The sequence below is a fragment of the Numida meleagris genome, unplaced genomic scaffold, assembly GCF_002078875.1.
Source record: "Numida meleagris isolate 19003 breed g44 Domestic line unplaced genomic scaffold, NumMel1.0 unplaced_Scaffold218, whole genome shotgun sequence".
Taxonomy (NCBI): Eukaryota; Metazoa; Chordata; class Aves; order Galliformes; family Numididae; genus Numida; species Numida meleagris.
In genome coordinates, this window is record NW_018363981.1 from 70,363 (window position 1) to 92,846 (window position 22,484).

General features: G+C 39.7%; 1 protein-coding gene across 32 annotated transcripts in view; it reads left to right on the forward strand.

Moving 5' to 3' along the window:
• TNS3 (tensin 3) overlaps window positions 1–22,484 on the forward strand; it is a 290,201-nt gene that overhangs the window by 42,442 nt on the left and 225,275 nt on the right. For 13 of the 32 annotated variants that reach the window (XR_002433899.1, XM_021382346.1, XM_021382352.1 and 10 more), the window contains 2 exons: window positions 6,394–6,438; window positions 17,756–17,867. The exons of 2 other annotated variants lie outside the window; for them this stretch is intronic. Coding sequence is in view for 6 of the 30 variants with exons in the window: in XM_021382346.1 (XP_021238021.1) it covers window positions 6,394–6,438; window positions 17,756–17,867 (157 nt within the window). In the remaining 24 variants the exon portion in view is untranslated. Of the gene's footprint in view, window positions 1–6,393; window positions 6,439–17,755; window positions 17,868–18,524; window positions 18,600–21,144; window positions 21,217–22,484 lie in introns of all 32 variants that reach the window. 17 more of the 32 variants (XM_021382349.1, XM_021382350.1, XM_021382362.1 and 14 more) reach the window with 6 other exon arrangements.

The following is a 22,484-nucleotide window of genomic DNA, read 5'->3' on the forward strand; positions in this document are numbered from 1 at the left end:
AGGTTCTCAGATGTAACTTGCACAGAGATACCTATTATTACTTAACCATATGGAATTGTGCATCTTGTGCTTAAAGCAGGATTATAGGCCTTGCTGCTATTAAAGAAGGGAAAAGACTGCCTGGAGGAGCCCAGTGAAGTATGTTGCTTCTCTATTCTGCTTAAGAAGGCTGGGCAGTTAATAGGGCAAGACCCGAAGTGGCAGAAATTGCAGTGCCTTTTAAGCCTAGAGTTTTGGAAGAGCCGAGAACTGAGCCTTATTTCTTGAGTTAGGTCCTTGCCAGTGAGAAACAAAGGCTTCTGTTTAAAACTCTGAAGCCTGATAGTACTTCTTAGCTTTGAATCATGTTTCTGTGCTTTCAGCTTCCATTCTGACTATTGTATTGTTCATTTCCCAGAGAGCCTGGAAAAACTTTCAACTGGTCTTTCAAGGGAATTGGTGCTTCTCTTGCTGTTTGCTTGTAGAGAAAACATTGTGTATAATAACATTTTTCAGTTGTTCTCTCCATTTGCTTTGGCTTACCCTTGTGAATACTGCTACAGTTGTGTGAATTTGTTCCCTAGTGAGTAAGCGCTCAGAAGACTTGTAAAGAAGAGGAGAGAGAAACTTTTAAAAAATAGTAGGACTGTTCAAGCAGGCAGAGGTTTTTCCATTGGTTATACTTGAAGTAGTGAGAGAAATGAAGCATATGTGCAAAGCAAAACAAGGTTTTCATAGGAGTCATTAATAATTCTGACAACTCTCAGGAAAAAATGAGGAGCTGGCTCTATTGGTGATTTCTTAATGATATAAAATTTGGTGTCAGTTTTGTTCATTTACCATGGCCATGGAATTTATTGTGTGTACTAATAGGGAGTTCAAGTTCAAGTGTAAGTCTTTCTGAATTACTGTTTTCAGAATTTCTTGAATTCTTTTGCAGTTACTGAAAGGAAAAGTGTAATCTTCCATGATGATTCACTGTAACTTCATTGTGATATTGCTGATATGTGAACTTCTGGCATAATTGGATCAGTGATTGAATAAAGAAATTTAGTGATTGGGAAAAGTGTCGATTTACCCAGTAAACTGAATAAACTGGATGTGTCTGGCAATGACAGAGGAACTTCATGCATACAGACATGGAGTCTGATTTCAGCAAGATGCTCTTAAGTATAATATGTTGATTGGCTGTCTGATATTTATCAGGTGGTGAAATATTTCACGATACTTCTTGTGTTCCTGTTCATTATTTGCAACTGGATAATCTTAAGGTGTTTATGTATTCTATTGGTTGTTCTCATTGTTGTAGTAATGAGATATTCATTAATCAAGAATTTGTTAGGAAACATTCATATACAATGACTGAAACCTTCTAATGGGGAAAGAGAAATATAGCAGCTCACTGTAAGGAGGAGGGGGAAACAAAAAACCAAAACCAAAGCTTTTTTTTCTTTTAATTCTGATGTTGATATACACAGCAGTATTACAAAAAAAAAAAGTAACAATGGTGTGACTTTAGAAACAAGTCCTCTGACTACATCTTCAGTTATTGCTAACTTTCTTTTATAAATGCAGTCAAACTGAATTACGGCTGCTGTTTCAAGCATTTTAATGCCCTAGTACATTAAACTTTCTTTCCTGTTTGTTACATTATATATTTCTTTGATATCTGGACAGTTTACATTACTTCTGAAAGTTACTTAGCTTTGTGTCAAAGCTATCTGCATTTTAGTGTTGCTGTGCAGCTGCATGGAGAAAAGTAACCCATTTGTTTATGTTAACCCAGAAGTCTGTAGTGAGGTAGGGAACTCTTCACATTTCCAAGATCCAAAAATTCTAGGTTATTGCTTCAGTTAACTCAGTGCTTCTGCTTTCTTCTTTATTGGGGAAACTTTTTGTATACTAGTTCCATAAATTATTTTATGTTCACATATCCTATGTTTCTGCATTACATAATTCCTGTTGCCACAGTGTTGTTTTTTTTCTGTCTTCTGTAATTGTTATGAGTGCATTACTTGAGTAGTTGAAGTCCATCCGCTACCTCTGAGAAACTTTGTCAGCCTAGTGCAAATAAATGAAATGTAGCTCTTTACCACAGTTGGCAGTTTCATTGCTCAGTCTGTTTTGTTGTGTATGGTTAACTGTGATGTTTGTAATTGTTTTTAAGTTATTTATAAGTAGTTGACATTCTGAGAGATTGTATAAATCAGTTCATTTCTGTTTGCTTGTCAGTGGCCTCGATAAAGTAAATGCGTAACCCTCATTTATGCCTGGACAATTTACTGAAAGGAGTGATTAAGATGGGTTTGAATGGAGACAGAACTTTCTGTGGAGTTTTCTCCTTTTGTTTGGTTTGACAGTATAAGGAGAATTGTAGTCTTTATGCTTTTTCTTTATTTGCGGCCTGAATGAAAAGAATTGTTTAGAGTTACTGACCAGGACCCTTTTTTAAAATGGAGGAATAGTTGCTGAAATGGTTTCTTTCTCTTTTATTTAAATTTTGTATAGTCTATCTGCGAAGGAATAAGTACCAAGTTTATGAATGGTAATGAAATTCAAAGCTCATGGATGGATCTGACAGGTGGAATTTGTAATTGAAGTGCCTGTTCCCGGTCACTGTTAGTGCTGTCTGGCACAACTTGTGTTGTTTCATGAGTTGTTGGAGCAACTGATTTTGCTTATGAGTGAAGCCACATCATTTTCTAAGTGGCAGTTGGCCAAATTATACGCTCTTCAGTTAAGCAGGGCTAGGTGGATTTTGCTTGCGAGTTCCCAGTAGTGTTGCTTCCTTTATCTAGCCAGTACTCCAGTGTAAGAATTGGTGATATTAGAACAATAGAATCACAGAATGGTTTGGGTTGGAAGGGACCTTTTAGATCGTCTAGTTCCAACTCCCCTGCTATAGGATGGGACACCTCCCTCTAGACCAGGTTGCTCAAAGCCCCATCCAACCTGTCCCTGAATGCTTCCAGGGAGGGGGCACTCACAACCTCACTGGGCAACCTGTTCCAATGTCTCACCACCCTCACAGTAAAGAATTTCTTCCTAATATCTAGTCTAAATCTACCTTCTTCCAGTTTAAAACCATTTCCCTCTTCCTGTCGCTGCATGCCCTTATAAAAAGTTTTCCTATAGGCCCCCATTCAGGTACTGGAAGGCTGCTGTAAGGTCTCCTTAGAGCCTTCTCCAGGCTGAAGAGCCCCAACTCTCTCAGCCTGTCCTCATAGGGGAAAGGTGCTCTTGCCCTCTGATCATCTTTATGGCCCTCCTCTGGACCTACTCTGACAACTCCATGTGCTTCTTGTGTTGGGGGCTCCAGAACTGGATGCAGTACTCCAGGCTGCGGTCTCATGAGAGTAGAGTAGAGGGGCAGAATCACCTCCCTCCACCTGCTGGTCACACTTCTCTTGATGCAACCGAGGATACGGTTGGCCTTCCGGGCTGCAAGCGCACGTTGCTGGCTCTTGCTGAATCTCTCATCAGTCAGCACTACCCAATCCTTCTCCTCAGGGCTGCTCTCTGTTATAATTCTTTGCAACCTCATCAGCTTGTAGGTTTTCTGTTTCGCAGAATCACAGGAAGACTGAGGTGGAAAGGGACCTCTGGAGGTTGTCTGGTTCAATCTCCTACTCAAGCAGAACCACAAAGAGTAAGTTGCCCAGGACCATGTCCAGACAGCTTTTGATCATCTCCAGGGGTGGAGACTCCAAAACTTCTCTGGGCAGTCTGTTTCAGCACTCCATCACCTAAACTGAAAGGGATTCTTTTTAATTTTAAAAAAAGGGAATTCTAATACTTCTGCAAGAAAGATACTGGGCAACTTATGCTAACATTGAGCTTCTTAAGGCTTTTTTAGAAGAGTATGACTTTCTTGTCCACAGTTCAGCAGAGCAAGGATCTCTTTTTCAGGCACCTTTCAAATTTTGAGTTTGAGTTTTCAGCTTGCTTAAGAGAAAGGTGTAGAAAATTTTAATCAGTGATGCAATTTTGACACCTAACTAAGGTATTGTTTAAAATACAGTCAGCAGGTGGCAACTCAAATGCAAGTGATATCCTGGAAATCCTTGAAGAACTACCTATCATAATGATTCTATTTCCTTTTCCTAATATTTTTAACTTCTCACATTCACTTTTCCAAGTTTCCAAGCAAACTTGCTTCAAAGCACCTGGATTATAGATGATCAATATTATCTTTGTTGTTATACCATTTTTAAGATGACATTTGTATCTGTGTCATACAGATGCCATTCCTAACCTGAACCTGCAGTGAAGCCTTTTTTTGTGAACTATTCTGATAAAACACAATATTGTGTTTGATAGACTATGGGAATAAAATTGTATCTTGGCTATCTGCATGTTCATGCCTGAGAATGGAGGAGAGAAGGGGAATATAATATCTTTAGGAAAAAAAGAGGGTGGATGTATTCTGTGGAACACTGTATTCATCTAAAAGACCTTGATGCTTGTTCTTAGAGCTTGACTTTTCCCTCTGGGAGGGACTAAAGGAAGAGTGTAGTTGGAGGGGGAGGACATTCTTGCAGGGGATTAATTTTGAGGTGACTCAAATAGACACTTCGATCCATTCCATCTGCGGATTGACTTGTTTTAGCTTGTTAATGTATGTAGCAAATTCTCTTTCCTTTTACGTTTGGAAAATTGCTCATAGCCCACACATGGCTATGTAATTGGGGGGAGAGTGTTCATTCTTGCCTCCAGGAAGACATTTCTGTCTGCTGAGCTGGAGTTTCAGACAAGGTGGCAAGAATGTAAGAAAAACATAGGTGGCAAACATGGCTATAAAACTCTTACTTTATCTATGGTTCTTTAATAACTGGGTACTTATACATGTGTATTTACATCCAGATGCCTTCAAACTATATGAGATTTCATGACATTTTGTGTAAGATTCAGGGCTCCTATTGCACTGGCTGTTTATCAGCACATAGCTGTGTTTAACTGTTTCATATTGAATATGGACACAGGAGTTCTTACATAAGAAGTTTATATAAGAGATTCCCTAAATATAAACCTCCATGAACTGAGAGTAGGATTTGATTGTCATATATGTTCGGCACGTGTGAATAGGAGGAATAAAGGGCCATCTTTATTTGTTCTGTGGGTTTTATACGGTTTATATTTTGTGTATATGTATGTGTTTTGCATGGAAGAGATTCATTTGTTATACTTCAGTGTTTGGAGTACAGTAGTTCAGATGACTAAACCTCAAAGATTGATTTGTTTGGTATATCTTTTAAGGTTTTTCAGTCATTTTTTTTCCAAGAAAAAACACAAATCTGTCCTTTCCTTTGTTTGCAGAATGACAACATTTTTTCATTTAAAAGTATCTGCTCTAGCATCGATGCTTTATTACCTGTTCTGCTAGCAGTAGATAAGGACAGAAGTGGTCTTGGTTTCCACAGTTCAAGTTTCTATCATGCATAAACACAACATGGTGGCTGTACACCATATATGAGTAGTGAATAAGGGTCTGTGAAGGGACAGGTGAGAGAATGGCATGCAGTGGCTGTGGCCCACTAGTTTGCTGACATACCTCCTAGTGTTCAGTTTTTCTTTGATCACCTTGGACTGAATAGTCTCTAGAAAGTGAAAAGATGAAAAATCAATCACAGCTAGAGGAAGGTAAAAACTGCAGTCAGTGCAGTATAGTAATAATCTGTGAGTTGAACTTTGCCTGAAATAAAAACTAATTGGAACAGTTGTTCTGTTTGCTTTCATTTGCCTGTCTCCTCCCCCCACTGCCACGGCCTCATCGTGTTAAACTGGATGCAGAACTAGACCGGAGGAACTTCAGAGTGAAATCTGAAACAGTAGGACTGAGATGTATTATAAAGGCACCTTTTCACTGGGAAGCTTTTTTCAGATGCTTGGGGAAATACAGTTTACTGAACTGTTGCATGGTGGACAAAAGATAGATGGGTATGCTTAGAGTACTCCCATGTAGCCCAGTAGAGGTTAATTGCTATTTAAGAGTTGTTTTAATGGTGGGGAGAGGGGGTGTAGTGGAAATGCTAAGTCACAGCTTGAAACAGTGATTGAGCACCTGGTGGGAAGGCAGGGCCAACCCAGGGGAGCTCAGGTGCATGGTGACCGGAAGGGCTGAAGCCAGGATCCACCCCTTCCCAGACCTCATTTAGGAGTTGGCAGTGGAGGCAGGAGTATCTCTCTGGAGATCCCTGCCTACTTGAGGCCTTCTGAAGGTATTTCTGTGCCCACTGTTGTTGTGTTTGAACAAATCCTCCCTCACTGCAGCCTGGTATCTTGCTGCTCTGCTGTCATTGTTATGCTTTCTATCGCGTTATGGGGGGAATATCTAATTGTAGTCAAGTATTTTTTGAATTTGCCCTGTCAGTTTTTAATATTTCACTAATTAAAACAACTCTTTGTTTAAACCAGGCTGACAACAGTTTGTCTAGTGAGTTGGCTGGTGGACAAATCAAGGTATGTTCATTCCTCAGCACCTCAACCTATATTTATATACTGATATTTCCAGAATAATGCTGTTAATTGGAAAAAGTTAATCACACGTCTGAATTCCTTATGGTTTCTCTGCTGCTAAGAGTTGCAGCCTATAAACAGTTTCATGTCCTTAAAGCTTTGCGTGTAATGAAAATAAATGAAACAAGCATATAGGCAGTAGGCTTCTCTTTGTGTTTGGAGACATCAGGATGTTTTAAATGGTGAAAGTGAGGAATTGTAAATTTTTTGCTGAAAATGTAGCGTGAGATGGTTCTTTCCCATGTTCCCATTTCTGGTATATACTCTTGCACTGGAGATCATAGAATCATAGAATTGCTCAGGTTGGAGAAGACCTTCCAGATCATCAAGTCCAACCACAACCTAACCATACTACCTTAACTTGCATGACCCCCTGCTAAATCATGTCCCTGACCACCACATCCAAACGATTTTTAAACACATTCAGGGATGGTGACTCAGCCGCCTCCCTGGGTAGCCTGTTCCAGTGCTTAACAAACCTTTCTGTAAACAAGTTTTTCCTGATATCTAACCTAAACCTCCCCTGGTGTGTCTCGAGGCCATTTCCCCTTGTTCTGTCACCTGGCACCACTGAGAAAGAGACCAACCCTGCTCTCACTGCAATCACCTTTCAGGTATTTGGAGAGAGCAATAAGATCTCCCCTCAGCCTCCTCTTCCCTGACTAAACAGCCCCAGTTCCTTTAGTCTCTCCTTGTAGGGCATATTCTCCAAGCTTCACCAGCCTTGTTGCCCTTCTTTGGACCTGCTCCAGCACCTTAGTGTCCTTTCTTCTGTATTGAGATGGCCAAAACTGAACGCAGTACTCAAGGTGTTGCCTCACCAGTGCTGAGTACAGGGGCAGGATGACTTCCCTAGTCCTGCTCACCACACCATTCCTGATACAAGCCAGAATGCCATTGGCCTTCTTGGCCACCTGGGCACACTGCTGGCTCATATTCAGCTGACTGTCCATCAGCACACCAAGGTCCCTTTCCGCCACGCAGCTTTCCAGCCACTCCTCTCCAGGCCTGTGGGGTTTCCTGGGGTTGTTGTGACCAAAGTGCAGGGCCTGACACTTGGCCCTATTGAAACTCATGCGGTTTACCTTGGCCCATCGATCCAGTCTGGCCAGGTCCCTCTGTAGAGCCTTTCTGCCCTTCAGCAGATCAGAGCTCCCTCCCAACTTGATGTCATATCAGTGCATATTCTGACTGTTTTATGGTCAAAAAGGTTTTATGTTTGCAGAAAACTTGGAAATTGTGCCTTCTCTGTGAAGGTGTGTGAGAGGGCTACATTTGACCAAAAACTTTACGGGGTCCCTCCCTGCCCCCATCACTGGATGTTTTCAAGATGTGAGTGGTGAGGGTGCTGTGTAATCTCATCTAGGCTCCATTCTCACACAGAAGGTCTGGCATGGTGATGTTTCAGGTCCCTTCCAACCTGGGCTGTTCTGTGATTCCGTGGTACCAGTTTAGTGAGATTTTCTTTATAATCCCAGTACTAGGGAGATAACTGTGACAGTTATTTTGGAATTTGGAGTGAGTAGTCACTTTGAGCTAAGGGAAGGGAACAGATCTGAATTGGGTAACAATTGTGTTTGATATAGTAGTTTTTCTCAACATAATAGTTTAACTACTTGTACTTGGTGAGTGTGCAATTAATAAGCTACAGAGCAGGTGCTACATAAAAGCTTTATAAATGCTTATTGTATTTGATTTCCATTTCCTCAAGAGTTTTAGATCTTGTAGCTCATTGTGATTCTCATGCTTAAGTCATTTTACGTTATCCTTGTTCCATCACATGATGGATGAGATGAAGCTACTGAGATCAGAAGCATCAAATCTTTTCCTGGATGGATGGGATGATGCAGATCTCCTGGTTAGTAGCACTTTGTGCTAATTGGTGGCCAGAAGTGATGACATTTGTTAAGACTGTATCTTTCCTGTATTCTAACTACAGATTAATATTTGAATGGGAACAACTAATTGGAAAGGTGGAGACCATTGGAATAGGCAGGATTGTTATCTAGGCTGTAACTGAAGTGCCTTGAAAGTGGTTACAATAGTAAGATGGAGATAAAGCTAACATAATCAGAAATTTCTGCTGTACTTCAGACTTTTATAACCAGGAGTAGATATAATTGTGATGACCAGCCCACTGTAGACATGTTCTTTTACTGTGATGTGGTATATTGTGTTGTAGAATTATTCACTATTTATATTTGTTTACTCAGAACTGCAAGGCAAATACTGTAGCATGTATGTTTGCTGAGTGTATAATTTATCACATTTGCTGTGAGATCCTCTTTCAAATAAAGGCTGATCTTGAATCTGATGTAGGCAGTACTTTCTGTGTGGCAAAGTGTTGCTTTTTCTTTGTGCTAGGTATGTCTGCTGTTGTTTCCCTGCCAAAGCTTGAACAACCAGTTTACTGTGATGCAGATACCTGTACCAGTGTGGGAAAGATGCTTGGCCTTATCAGTAAGAGATAGAAACAGTGTAAGGAGCAGAGTATAGGAGCCTTACTTTGGTGTTTGTTGTAGTAAGTGATGTACCTGTTGCTGTTGAGCTTACCTCACTTTCTCCATTAACATTTTTTTAAGTAGCTATGTGTTGCAGAGGGCTTGTACTATGGATGGCAGTTTGAACCAGAGGATTTTGTTGTACTGTTGATTGTGGGTTTTTTGTTTGACTGTATAGGTTTGTTGAGTAGAGTTTGTGTTATTCAGTAGAAATACAAACCTGACTAGTACTTGCCTTTGCTTCCTTAAAATTCCTTTTGGCTTACTTGTAAGGGGTTAGGTGAGCATGGACTCTGTACAGTGTTGTCTGTGGTTAATGCCAGTAGGGTAATATGGTGGAGATTTTCTAATTTAGTATACTGTTACCACCTGAAACGTTGAGAGGTGTGCGTTCTAAGGGTGATGGGTACAAATACTCTTGTAGTGTCAGAAGAAAATAAAAACAAGATGGGAAAAATCTACGTTCATGGGTAGAGCACATTTTAGTCTATGGGTTGATCCCATAGATTAAGTTGACAAGATAACCCAGGAACACCAGGAAACATAAAAAAGAATGTTAGCAAGAGGGGTTTATTTTGCATCTCACCTTTTCCTCTTGCTCTTGGTTAAAATACACTAGTCTGTAGTGTGGGAGACCTTTGTGCATTTGCTGCTTTTGTAAAAAGATTAAGGATTACTGAGATGGAGGGAATATATGTAAAAGTCTGTACTTTGTATGCTTGTTATTTTTATGTACTTGCAGTTACACATCTGTAGTGGGAAGAGATTTGATTAGATCTTCTAGGTAAAGATAATTTAAAAGAATAAAACTGTCAGCCTTAAGGATAGATCTTTGTTTGAATTTCTACTCCTCTTCATGTCCTACAACGCTATTTTTATATGAACTTGAGGGTAAACCAGGTACATTCAAAAATAGTCTATTTTTTTTCCTGTTATTTAAAGAAGTGAATCTAGTATTCGGATATCTTGCTCTGGTTTCTTTATACAAAAGGTTGAAACTCCTGTGTATTCATTGCTGTAGCCTCAGAGTTGTCAAGGCTAACTCATTTAGTCATAAAAAGAAGAAAGCTACTGAGCTTTCATGATACACAATCTTTTGCTGCTTTCAGGAGTTTCCTATTTATGTACATACCCACACGGAACAAAGTAATTTGCCAGTGAGACAAGGATGAAAATAAAAAGTTTTCTGGTGTCTGGAATAATTATTGTCTTAATGGACTTCCCATCTTTCTCCTAATCAGTTTTCCACAAATACAGATTTGTATGTGCTGGAGAAAGAAAAGTGCTGAAACTAAAATATGAAGGAGTGTTGAAATGGAAAAAATGTGGGAGCTGCTGCTATTTTACACTGTGAATGAAGAGGCCCCTGCTCTCTTATGCTATAGACCCTACTGTCTACTGGACTGGAATCTCATCCAGATCATAAGGGAAACAAGTTGAAACCACCTGGGAAGAAGGCAAACATGGAAACATTTTTGTATGTTGTGTTTCAAGTTTGAAGTAGCTAGTAGGAAGAGAGATTTACTTGGTAGTCTTGTCTAAACATTTTACTCTCTCATGTTACTTCTGCTTTCCAATGAAAAGCATCTTTCAAAGAAAGCTGAATTATCTGATGTGATTTTATCTTGAGAATTTAAAATTTGGAGTGGAGTGCATGTAACTGATCTAGATAAATGTCCTTCTCCAAGGCGAGTGATGGAGAGGTAAGAAAGGGTAATGAAAGTGAAGACCTGTCTTAGATAGGATCCTCATTCTGGTACCAGTGTAGCTTATAAATTTGGAATGTATACAAATGACAAATGTAAATTATGCTATTTGGAAGAATCATAGTTAATTCTGTGAGGCATAGGTTCTGTCTCTTGTTAGAGTGGTGAGATTGCTGTTGTGTTTAGACACAGATCCATATGCATCACTTGATACAACTGTTAAGGCTGCTATCCCCTATTCCAGAATCCCATGGCAAATTGGCTTTATGCTACTGCTTTTTTGTCATATCTTATGCAAATTTGTGTCTGTTCAACTTTTTAGTTCAGAGTTCTAAGTCAAGAGCTAATGTGAAAAGCTTTGTGTACAGGAGTCAGTATATGACCAATGTTTGTTTTTCTGACAGCTGGAATTAGGAACATGGGAATCAAAATCTAGATACACATGTGCTAGACTACCAGAGTTGAACAAACTCTGGAGCAAACCTATTTCCCCCTTTTGCTCCTCTTTTTCCTTTAATTGTTCATTTGGAACTTTGAAATATTGTGTGTATGATCCCTACTTCCTCAAAAATATAAGATGGAAGAGGAAAGGATGAATGGAAAGTGGTGACTAAAATGTTTGAGGGGATGTTACAGCTGATTTTAGTCAAGAGTCTGAGAGGATTGGGACTCCTCAATTTGAGAAACAGAAAGCTTAGGAGGAGTATAATCAAGATTTTACAAAAACATAAATATGGTAGGTAAGTTTAAAGCAGAACTAGTCACGCAATCCCGCAGCACAAGGAAGTGTCACTTGTTAGAAGTAGTGGGAATTTGCTTTAATGAAAACACTTAAAACAATTGAGAGTTGCCACAGAAGGTTGTGGGGACAGAAAGAACCAACATGTTCCAAGTTTGACAGAAGTAGTGGAATTAAAATCGTAGAATAGCTTGGGTTGGAAGGGACCCCTTAAAGATTATTCCTTTCCAACTCCCCTGCTGTGGGCAAGGCTGCCAGCTACTAGATCAAGTTGCCCACGGCCCCCTCCAGTCTGGCCTGAAATAACTCCAGGGATGAGCCATCCACAACTTCTCTTGTCAACCTATTCCAGTGTCTCACCACCCTCTGAGTAAGGAATTTCCTCCTAATATCTAACCTAAACCTCCTCTCTTTTAGTTTAAAACCATTTCCCTTTATCCTGTCAGTATCTGTCTGTGTAATAAGTAGGCCTCCCTCTTCTTAGATGAGCTATTTAAAGGCTGCAGGGAGGTCTTCCTGGAGTCCTCTCCAGGCTGGATAAGATCAGATCCCTCAACTTTTCTTTGTAGAAGATGACCCCTGCCCTACTCCCTCAGATCCAAATGAGGAACTCTTAGAATTAGAACTCTTAGAACTCTTAGAATAGTTCAATAGTACAAACTCTTAGTATAGGGAAGGGACCTCAAAGATCATCAGGTCCAATTTCTTGACTGCTTCAGGGCTAAGGTAAAGTTAAAGCATGTTATTAAGGGCCACTTGAACAGTCAGAGGCATGGGACATGAACAACTTCACTAGGGAAGCCTGTTACTGTGTTTTACCACCTTCTTGATAAATAAGTTTTTCCTTTTATCTAGTCTGAGTCTCCCCTTTGGAGCAGCTTTGTGCCATTCCATGAAATTGCCTCTCAGCCTTTTTCTCTAGACTAGACAACCCAAGTGTCCTCAGCCCTCTCTTCACAAGACATGCTTTCCAGTCTCTTTACAGCTTTGTTCTCCTGTAGTGACACTTCAAGCACTTTCACATCCTCTTTGTGTTGTGGAGCCCAGAACTACTCACAGTGTTCAAGGTTAGGTTGCTGCAGTGCTAAATACAGTGTGAGAGCCTCTGCCTTTGACCTTTGGCTATGCTGTGTATAATGCACACCAAATTATTGTTTGCCCTCTTGGATGCCATGGCACACTACTGGCTCATTCTGATCCTACTGTCACCAGCACCCCCAGATTCCTTTCTGCTGAGCAGCTTGAGTATAGAGCAATGTCTGTTAATGGACCTTGACTGAATACCTGAGTAGGGATGGATCTTCCAGTGTCCATGGTACAGCAAGGGTGCAGGGGGAGAGCCAGTTGGGTTGGTTTACACTGTATGTTGTCTCCCTTTGTCAAAGTAATCTGAAGTCAAAAAAGTCTTTTTCTAGCTTGGGCTGCTTGTCTTTCTTTTGTAATGAAGTACCTTGAAGAAATGTAGTGTAAACACAGTGCTGAGGGCTCTTATAGGCCATGTAAAATTCAGCAGTAGGATCTGACATAGGGAAAGTTTATGGGGCTTTTTTTGTTTTTCTCCTAGCTTGAGTAAATTACATAAATTATTAGAGGTTTTGGAGGTAAACAATAACATGCAAACAGATCTTGCCTTTTTTTCCCTCCTTATGAAGTAACATCTGGAATTTTCAGTTTCATTTATAAAGTCTGATTATTTTATTGGAAATTGTATTTCCACATAAACATAATCACTGCCTGGGTGACTTTGGAGGGAACTAGTCTTGTAAAAGTTGTGAATAATCAGCTAAAGCTCATTTATTTTTCTGGGATAGAGTAAAAGTATCTATATACTTCTATTGAAGGTTTGATTTTGTAATATTACATTTAAGAAACAAAATATCAACTATCATTATCACTATTGCAGTCTGTGTGATGAGAAGGTGCTTGGAGTTATAGAAGTGTTGGTCCATTCTGTTCTTCATAGTGATTTTGTATATTGTTACTAACTTGGTATGGTGTTTGGAAATCAGATTGTGAATGCCTCTTCCATAGGTGTAGTAATTAATAAACCAGTGTTAAGATCCTGTCAAAGAGGAGTTGCTGTATCTGTTTTGCAAAAAATACCTTAGCAAATTCTGTACTTTAAGTGTGTTAGTTGGTATTGGCTTAATTGAAATCTGGAGAGGGTCTTTTGTTTAAATTCTTTCTCTTTTCTTAAAATATAAAATATCTCAGAAGTTTTACATACAGCTTTGAGAGATCTGCTGTGAATTTTTTCTGATGATCATCAGCATGTTGCTACATAATGAAAACGCTCAGTGATAAGAAATGTTTGAAATTCATCATAGCTGAGGATACCTGTATAAATCTTGAAACAGTCTGCACTGTTACACTGATGTAAGTATGGGGTAAACTTGTGTCTTCATTGTACTTCTGTAGGCCATAGGGAACAGATCATGGCCAAAGATACTTGATTTCCTTTTGTGGTAAGCAGAAGAGAGTTTTTGTTTTGAAAAAGAGGCATCTCATAATGGTAAGAATTGTGACCAGCTGTAATTACAGCCTCCTCTCCAGGCAAAATCTCAATTTGTAATATGTGGTTCTGCACTGTTTTTTTCCAGTTTTTGCCCCTAGCAATTGCAAGCAATTTAGATTCTGGCCTTGAGCTTTGTGGGGAAAAAAAGCAGTAATTGCATATTCCCTCCCATTATTGTTTCCTTTATTTCCCCTTTTGTTGGCATCTTAGTGGAAAGCCAAAGAAACTGTACCAGGTGATAACAAAGAAACTGTGGGTACTCTAGTTTTCACAGTATGTTATTCAGAGTTCTTATGTAAACCCTTGTTAGTACTGAACCTCCTGAACTACTTAACTGATTTGCTTGGAGTGCTGATCGTGAAATGGTAAGAAACAGAAAGTCCATATATATATATTTAATTGAGATGCAAAGACTGTTGCAGAATATTTTCAAAACATCTAAGAGTAAAATTAATTTAATTGATCAACTAAGTAATCTGTCCATTTCATATGAAACATAAATATCAAATAATGTCAAGACTTGCTTACACTAAAAATCAGTACCTGAGCGGTGAGTTCTTGTGACAGTTGTCTTTTTTTGGAATGGTGCAAGAAGTGTTTGGAAGGTAGGAAATTGTGGTTGGGTAGGGGAGGGTTGGATCTAGATATAGAATAAAGTTTCTGGAAAGTTATAGTGCAAAACTGTCCTTCTATGAGAGAGCTGGAGACATGTCTTAAATTTTACTGAGGAGTAGAATTTTGGAGGGAAAAGAGTAGATAGAATATAAAAGATATATAGATACATACACATACATATGTGTTTATGTATATTCTTATCCACAAAGCAGAGGAGCCACAGCAACTCTATGAATACCAGTGGAGATGATTGCATTACTGATTCCTAAGATAGAAAGAGACTGAAGATGAGGGGCTCTCAGCTCTTTGGGCATAGTGCTTGAACCTTCTAAGTTGCATTACTTGGATGGAATGACGCTTTTCCTCCGGGACGTTTTAGTCTTTTGAAAAACGTCTTCTGTGTTTTGGACAAGGGGAACAGTCACTAATGTCATCTATCTTGAATTCAGTAGAGCCTTTGACAGGGTGCCCCACAACATCCTTCTTTCCAAATGGGAAAGATACAGATTTGATGGGTGGACAGTTCAATGGACGTGATCCTGCAGCCAATTCTTCCACCACAGAGTGGTGGTCAATGGCTCAGTGTCTGGATGGAGATTGGTGATGAATGGTGTCCGCCAGGGGTCGATGCTGGGGCAGATACTCTTTTAATATCTTCATTAGTGACGTTGACAGTGTGGTTGAGTGCACCCTCAGCAAGTTTGCTGATGAAGCCAAGCTGTGGGGTGTGGTCAGCACACCAGAAGGACCTAGAGAGGCTTGAGCCCACGTGAACCTCATGAGGTTCCACAAATCAGGTCTTGCACCTGGGTTGAGGCAACCCCCATTACCAGTACAAATTGGGGGAAGAAAGGATTGAGCACAGCCCTGATGAAAAAAACCCACAGGTACTGGTGGGTGGGAAGCTGGAAGTGAGGCAGCAATGTGCCCTCACATCCCAGATAGCCAACCGTATCCTCGGCTGCATCAAAAGAAGCATGGTCAGCAGGTCAAGGGAGATGATCCTGCCCCTCTATTCCGTGCTGGTGAGGCCTCACTTGGAATACTGTGTCTAGATGTAGAGTTATTGGTACAGGAGAGGTGTAGACCTGTAGGAGTGCTTCCAGAGAAGGGCCACAAAAATGGCCCATGGAATGGAATGCCTCTCCTATGAGGACAGGCTGAGAGAGCTGGGGCTCTTCAGCCTGGAGAAGAGAAGGCTGTGAGGTGGCCTGATAGCAGCCTTTTAGTATCTAAGGGGGGGCTACAGGAAAGAAGGGGGCAGACTCTTTAGCAGGGTCAGTAAGTTTAGAAATGGGGAGGTGTAAGGGAATTTGACTTATCTTCTGTGGTTAGTGATTGAAATGTGTAATGCAGCATTGTAATTACAATTCAAACTTACTTCTCCAATATTTCATTCAGTACTTTTACCAGTAAGGGTTCTTCTGCTGTTTCCCTTGTTAAGTTCTGCTAATTAATATACTTAAGTGGCTTGCTCAGAGTTTATTGCTGCCACTCATGCTCTTAAGAGCTCTTCTGAAGTTTCAGGTAGGCCCTTGTGGAAACAGTAAGTTGAAGTGCCCGAGGTCTGTGATACATCATTTTTAAGACTGTTCTTGTGCCTGCACAGCAGCTTCACTGTGGACGTTTTTAGAGATGACTAAACTTTTTATCTAGGGCCATAGTGCTTAACACCACAAAGAAATCCCATGTAACCTCACTGCATCACGCAGTGAATCTTTCCTTAACGCATATGGACAAATAGTCGGCAGTGTGGTGGTCTGGCCTGCATGTGTGCAGAGAGACAGCTTTCTGCCTTTGGACACTTTTGCTTCTGAAAATCGGTGCAGTTGAAGTGTTGAATGCAAGCCCACTTGTAGTACTGAAGCTTAGAATAGTAATTGTATAGAAAAGGTTATAGTAAATAGTATAGTATCATACTAGTTGTGAGTCAGTAGTCGGGTTCTGCTGGGCTCAATTTGATCCCGATGATCTGGATGCAGGACTGCAATGCCTACTAAGTAAGCTTGCAGATGATACTAAATAGGAGGAGCTGTTAACTCTTGATGGTAGAAAGGCCTTGCAGGGACAAATTGGAGGGCTAGCCATATGAAATTTAACAAAAACAAGTGCTGGATTCCCCTCCTGGGGTGGTGCAGTTTTTGACGTATAGACTGGAGGTTGAGAGGCTGGAGTGCAGCTTTGTGGAAAGGTATCTGGGGGTTCTGATGTTCATAGGAAATACCTTTGTTTTTAAAAATGTGACTGATATTTCTAGAGGCAGGGTTTGTTTTGTTCTATAGTTACTATGATATTACTGCCTTTGTGAGTTCCTTTTTGCACTTTCCTAACCCATTTCATGAAATACGGCCTTATTTTATGTAATTCCTTTGATTTACTGAATTCTTCTTAATGAAAGAAAGGAACCAGGAATTATGAATGAATTACCAATGAATTATCCTTCAGTTCCGCGGTTAATGCTATTTTCCAGAAGTCTGCCAATGAAACTGAAGGTTGTTACACCCTTCCAGAGGACGTACTGACTCTGTTTCAGACTTTCAGTAGCCTCATGTTACCTAAAGCCATAATAATAATTAGCCATATAGAAGCCATAGCATATGTGGCATTTCCTGATTTTCTATCCTCAGAAATTTCATTGTTATATTTTAACATTAAATTTCAGTTACTGTGACATACTGTGGGAAAAAAAAATGTAACTTTAAACTGATGTATTTTCCTATGCAAGGAAAAAAAAAAAGCAAAATTGATATTCAAGTTAGTAAACTGTGCTAGAATCAGACTTGCCTATTTGGCTTTTGGTACTTTTCATTAATAAGGAAACCTCTGCTGCAGCAAGACAAGTTATATTGGTTACCATGATAACTGAGTGCATTACTTAGCTAATTTTTAACCAGTTTAAGCTGAACCAGTTCAACTTTTCATGTAGGTAAGACCTTAGGTGAGAAGGCTGTTCATACTGGGGAGGTTATTCTCTATTTCTTTGTAGAATATTGTCATAGGGAAATCTGGAGTTAAGATGTAAAATGTCTTGCACAATAAGTTTCTTGTGGCTTGTTATTTACCACGTTTAAGAGTGGAAAACTCATATGAAATGTGGTACTATAGACATGCTGCTGTTATGTTTTGTTTGAAAGTATGACTGAAAAACTGAGGGAAAATCTGACATTATTGCCCTTTCTTCCAGCCTCGGGAAACAGCATCAAAGTCTCATACTTTCAAAAACAAATCCTTTAAGAAATCCAAAATTTGTGGATTCTGCAAACAAGTAATTGATAGCCAAGGCATTTCATGCAGAGGTAAGTAATGTGCGATGTGCTCTGTTTAAATTCTTGCAGTTTAAAAGAAATAAAATTCATATTAATGTCGAAATTTGTAGCATTCAACTCTGGAGTTCCTTCTGGACTAAATATGAATGTTACCTCACTTTATTTCTTTCCTTGACGCAATACTGTGCCCTGTTTTTGTTGGTGGTGTGTTGTTTTTTTGTTTTTTTGTTCTAGTGTGCGAGGGGAGCTGCCATAGGCAACTGGACTTGTATAATGATATGTTTTTATTACTGTGCTATTTGAATGGGTTCCAGACTAAGCCAGTGCCTCTGCAGGCTTTTAGGAATGCGCAAGTGATGTGTGCTTAGTGGTTGACAGATGGAATTCAGCCTCTAACTGAGGAAGTGATCCTGATCCACTCAGGCATGAAGGCTTTTCTGTGCATTGCTTTGCTAAAATTCTCAAGAACAGTCATTTGTTTAATTTTTCTATCTGTGTTATGGTCTCAGTCTAATGCTTAGTCCTTCTGCTTAATCACTCACTGTAATGATGAACAGATACTCATCCTGGATGCACAGACTAGAGACTCAGCTGCCTCTGGCATTGTTGCCTGCTTGTTACTGTTGTTCTCCTTTACTCTTCCTACCTTTCTGTGTAGGACTGAACAGACTTGCCTCTTCTCCATAGGATACTTGTGAGAAAGACCTTAGGCAGAATGAAATCTGGAGAAAACTCGATAAGTGATTTCTGCAAGCTGTTGAGGTAAAGGGGCTTTGATCCAGTGTACTGATTTAGTCTGGTTAATATTCAACTTTTGTTACTATATGTTAGTGAAGCAGTCTGTGTACTTTCTTCATGCATGGTTTACCTCCTAGTAAGAGAATGCATTTGTCTCTTCCACTGATGCATAGTGGGGAAAAAAGATATCTTTTTGCTTAGTGGTATTAGAACCATCTACCATTTCTAAATGGATCTCTTGCCCCATCCCCTCCCTCCCACACTCTTCCAACACGTAATGATACCTCTCACAGATAGAGAGGGTGATGTTTGAATGTGGAAGGAATGTGCTCTTTACCTTCTACAAGTGATCCTGAACTTTGTGGATGAACAGTGTGGATGAACCTCACTTGTTCAGCGTTACAGTTATTGTATGCAGTTATATGCATGCATTTCTTAAAACATTCTTTCTGGAGGTTAGTCCCAAACAAAGTTCTCAGGATTTAGTTATTTTTAACTTACTAGGAATTGCTAATATTTTAAGAATGAAGCCTGCTGTTATGATTCTGACCTGGTCTGGCCGAGTTCCTTGACTAATAGGGTGGAGGGACTTATGCAGTGGGGAGAGGAGGTAGGGAAAATGTAGGGAAATGGGCCTAAGAAAAGAAAACAGCAGCTACAAGCTAAGGGAGAAAATTAGTTTATTAAATATGATAGATGGATATGAGATAACACAGTATAATTGGAGTTGAAGCTAATAAAATGAGAGAGCGTGTCCAAAAACCAAAGGCATTACTCTAATGGTGAAGGTGAGACAGCTAGAGAGCACACACTGCAGAGACAAGCAGAAGCAAAAGGGAAGTCTTGTGAGTCCCAGTTTTATCTTTCCCTCCAAACAAAATGGAGCAGTGAAGTCTTCTGGGAGATGTTGTTCTTCTCTTCTGGGACAAGTACCCAGAACTATTGACAATCCACGGGACTGCAGCATTAACTGTTTAACTCAAAGTGCACTACATGATGTTATGATGTGGAATACTGATAACAAAAATCATAAAACCATGACACCTGCTTAGTAGGAGAATTCTATCAAGACCAACTTGGTGAGGTTTATTGTTAGAAACAGTGTACCAGGAGAGAACTGGTATTCCTGAAGGAAAAGGCCTCTGCAAGTGGGAGTAGAAAGAGTGTTTGCCAGCTTGCTGTGGATTTGAGTCCTTATAGCCCAGAGCTGGAAGACTGAAATTAACAAAAGCTATGTTAGTGTACTTACCTACCAGTTCTGCTCTGCTGGACCTCATTCTTGCCAACATCAGGAAACACTTTTGTTGTCATTACTGGTCTTGTGGAGATGATGTAGCACTGGCATAGGTTGTCAGAAGTGGTTATGAAGTCTGTCTCTCTGGAGATCCCTGACATGGTCCTGTGCTGCCTGTTCTGTGTGGCCCTGCTTGAGATTTAAAAACAGGCATAACCTAAAATTCTACAAGCATTCCTACTGAGATCCTTCCAAAACATATTCCCTGAATGGGTGCATTGATGATTGTGACAAATCCATATTGAAGTCTTTATGGGATAACTTTTTAAAGGTTTTATAGATGCAGTATTTAGAAAGAGCCCCTTGATAGTATGTAGTGTCTCACCCTTCCCCCCCTTCCTCCTCTTTCTTTTCTGTTGCAAACGTGCAGCAGACTTACCATCCTTATTTACTGTCGGTACATTTTAGTTACCTGATACTTACGATAGTGCGAGTTGAAAAAGAAAAGGAGCTGCACAGAGTGGGGTGATGACTGCTAGTAGTTTCGATTTAGTAGGAATCCATTTTTATTTTAACTTACAATATGGGCTTACAATATGGGCTTTGTAGAAGCAGAGTTTTGGAAAAAATAGAACCAAAAGTTGTCTGTTCCTTTGCCAGCCCTGGAGTGCTTGAAATGAAACCTAGTGCAGCTAATCTCAATTTAAATATGAAGAAATATAAACTAATTGTTTCAGAGCCAAATCCTGATTCTTCTGCTTCTGGTAAATTCTCTCTGTTGTTGTGTAAAAGAGAGTAAATTCTCATTCAAAGGAAGAGAGGGAGAGGGAAAGCCTGTAGTTAAGAACTGAAGTTCCTTTTTGCATTAATGAGAAAGCCTTGCTTTTTAGTAATTTGTCCTGAAAAAATCATGGCTGTTTATATTGAATGCAAGTTCCTTTCAGACTGTAGTATTTTATCAGCTAAAATAAAGTTACATCAAGAGAAATGAGGGAAAGGGAAAGGTTCTAGGTTGGTCAGTCTCTAGCATTTTCTGTTTATCTAGCAATGAATTATCTGCTTGTTGCATGAAAAAGGCTGTAACTCAATACTGTAATGGCTAAATGAGTCTTTATTACTATGTAGCAGCTGTTGTTCTGGGAGGTGTTTAGCCCAGTCTTGCAAAAATGTATCCTTTGATAGTGTCCAGTTCTGAACTCAGTACCTAAAAAGTTTCTATGAAAAATGAACAATTAACTCTCAGGTATGCTTGAATGAAGATGTCACCTTATTCTTATATAATTTATTCTACCTCAGAAAAGCATACTTGGTAACAGTCATTTCATATTTAATGAGCTCTACAGAAACAGCAGTGAAAAAGAAAGGAAGATTTGAAAAGGAGTGAGCTGCTAATTTCCTCCCTGCCTGGTAAGCATAGTTACAACTGAACTATTTGATGCAGCTATTCATTATGAAGAATTGTTATTTAGCAGTTGATTTCTACAGTACCTGCACATGCTACAGTAAACTGAGGACCATATGATTACCTGTGTCTTTTTAGTACTACCTCAAACTTGAAGGCTTCTGAGCTAGATTTGATATTTTGTTTTCTGCATTGTAGTTCAATTTAGTTCAGGGCTGAGCAGATAAACAACTTAGTTATGTACGTTTGCATAATTGTCCAAAAGTCTGCAGTATTATAAAAGTTTCTTGATTCTTTTTAAACCACTGAACCAAGACTTTAAATATTTAATATTTGACTTCATTTGCAAGCAAGCTGTCATAACCGTGTAATTTTTATGTATTTTCCATGTGAATTTCATTTTTTTCTCTTTATTGTATTACTGTTATATTTGATCAGTGCAAAAACATTTTTTTATTTCTACTTAATTTTCCTCTGCTTTTTTAAATTATAAGTTATCACAGCTTTGTTGTGTTGTAACCCAATGATTGTTAGTGTAGGCCAAGATGTGAGTGATTTTTAGATACTCTGAATCTTCCCAGCCCTTTTAGAAAGTTGGTTACAGGTTTGGGAAATAGGAGTAGTTGTCAGTAGTGCAGCTGTATTTTCTAGCTTGGACCACTGATGAAATAATGATGAGTTGAAACACTTGACACATTTCTGTTGATGAATCACCTGTCCTATCCAGGTAATGATTAAATTAACATGTTTAAGTGCTGCAGTTGAGACCTTTCATGCAATACAAAGCATTCCTTAATCCAGATTTTGAACTAAAAGTAATATTACTATAGATGAACTTGAATGTCTTTTTATTGATGTAACCTAGCCATGATCACATTGGTTCAGGGAATATATTTTGAAGTGGTCCCAGTAGAACTGATTGTAGAATTTTAGTTCCTGAACAAGTGGCACATAAACATCACTGCTAAAACTCAGCATTCTCGGGAGCTGAGAGAATCTGAATGTCTTAGTTTCAGCTGGAACAGAATTGTTTTCGCATGAGTGTCTGGCATGATGGTGTGTTTTAGTTCCAGGAGGAAAAATAACACTGATAACACTAATCTTTCTAGTTGCTGCTAAGAAGTGTTGTATAGAGCCAAAGCCATTCATAGTGATGGGCCCAAGGAGCTGGGAGGGAGTGTCGCTCGCCCGCTGTCGCTCGCCCGCTGTCGCTCGCCCGCTGTCGCTCGCCCGCTGTCGCTCGCCCGCTGTCGCTCGCCCGCTGTCGCTCGCC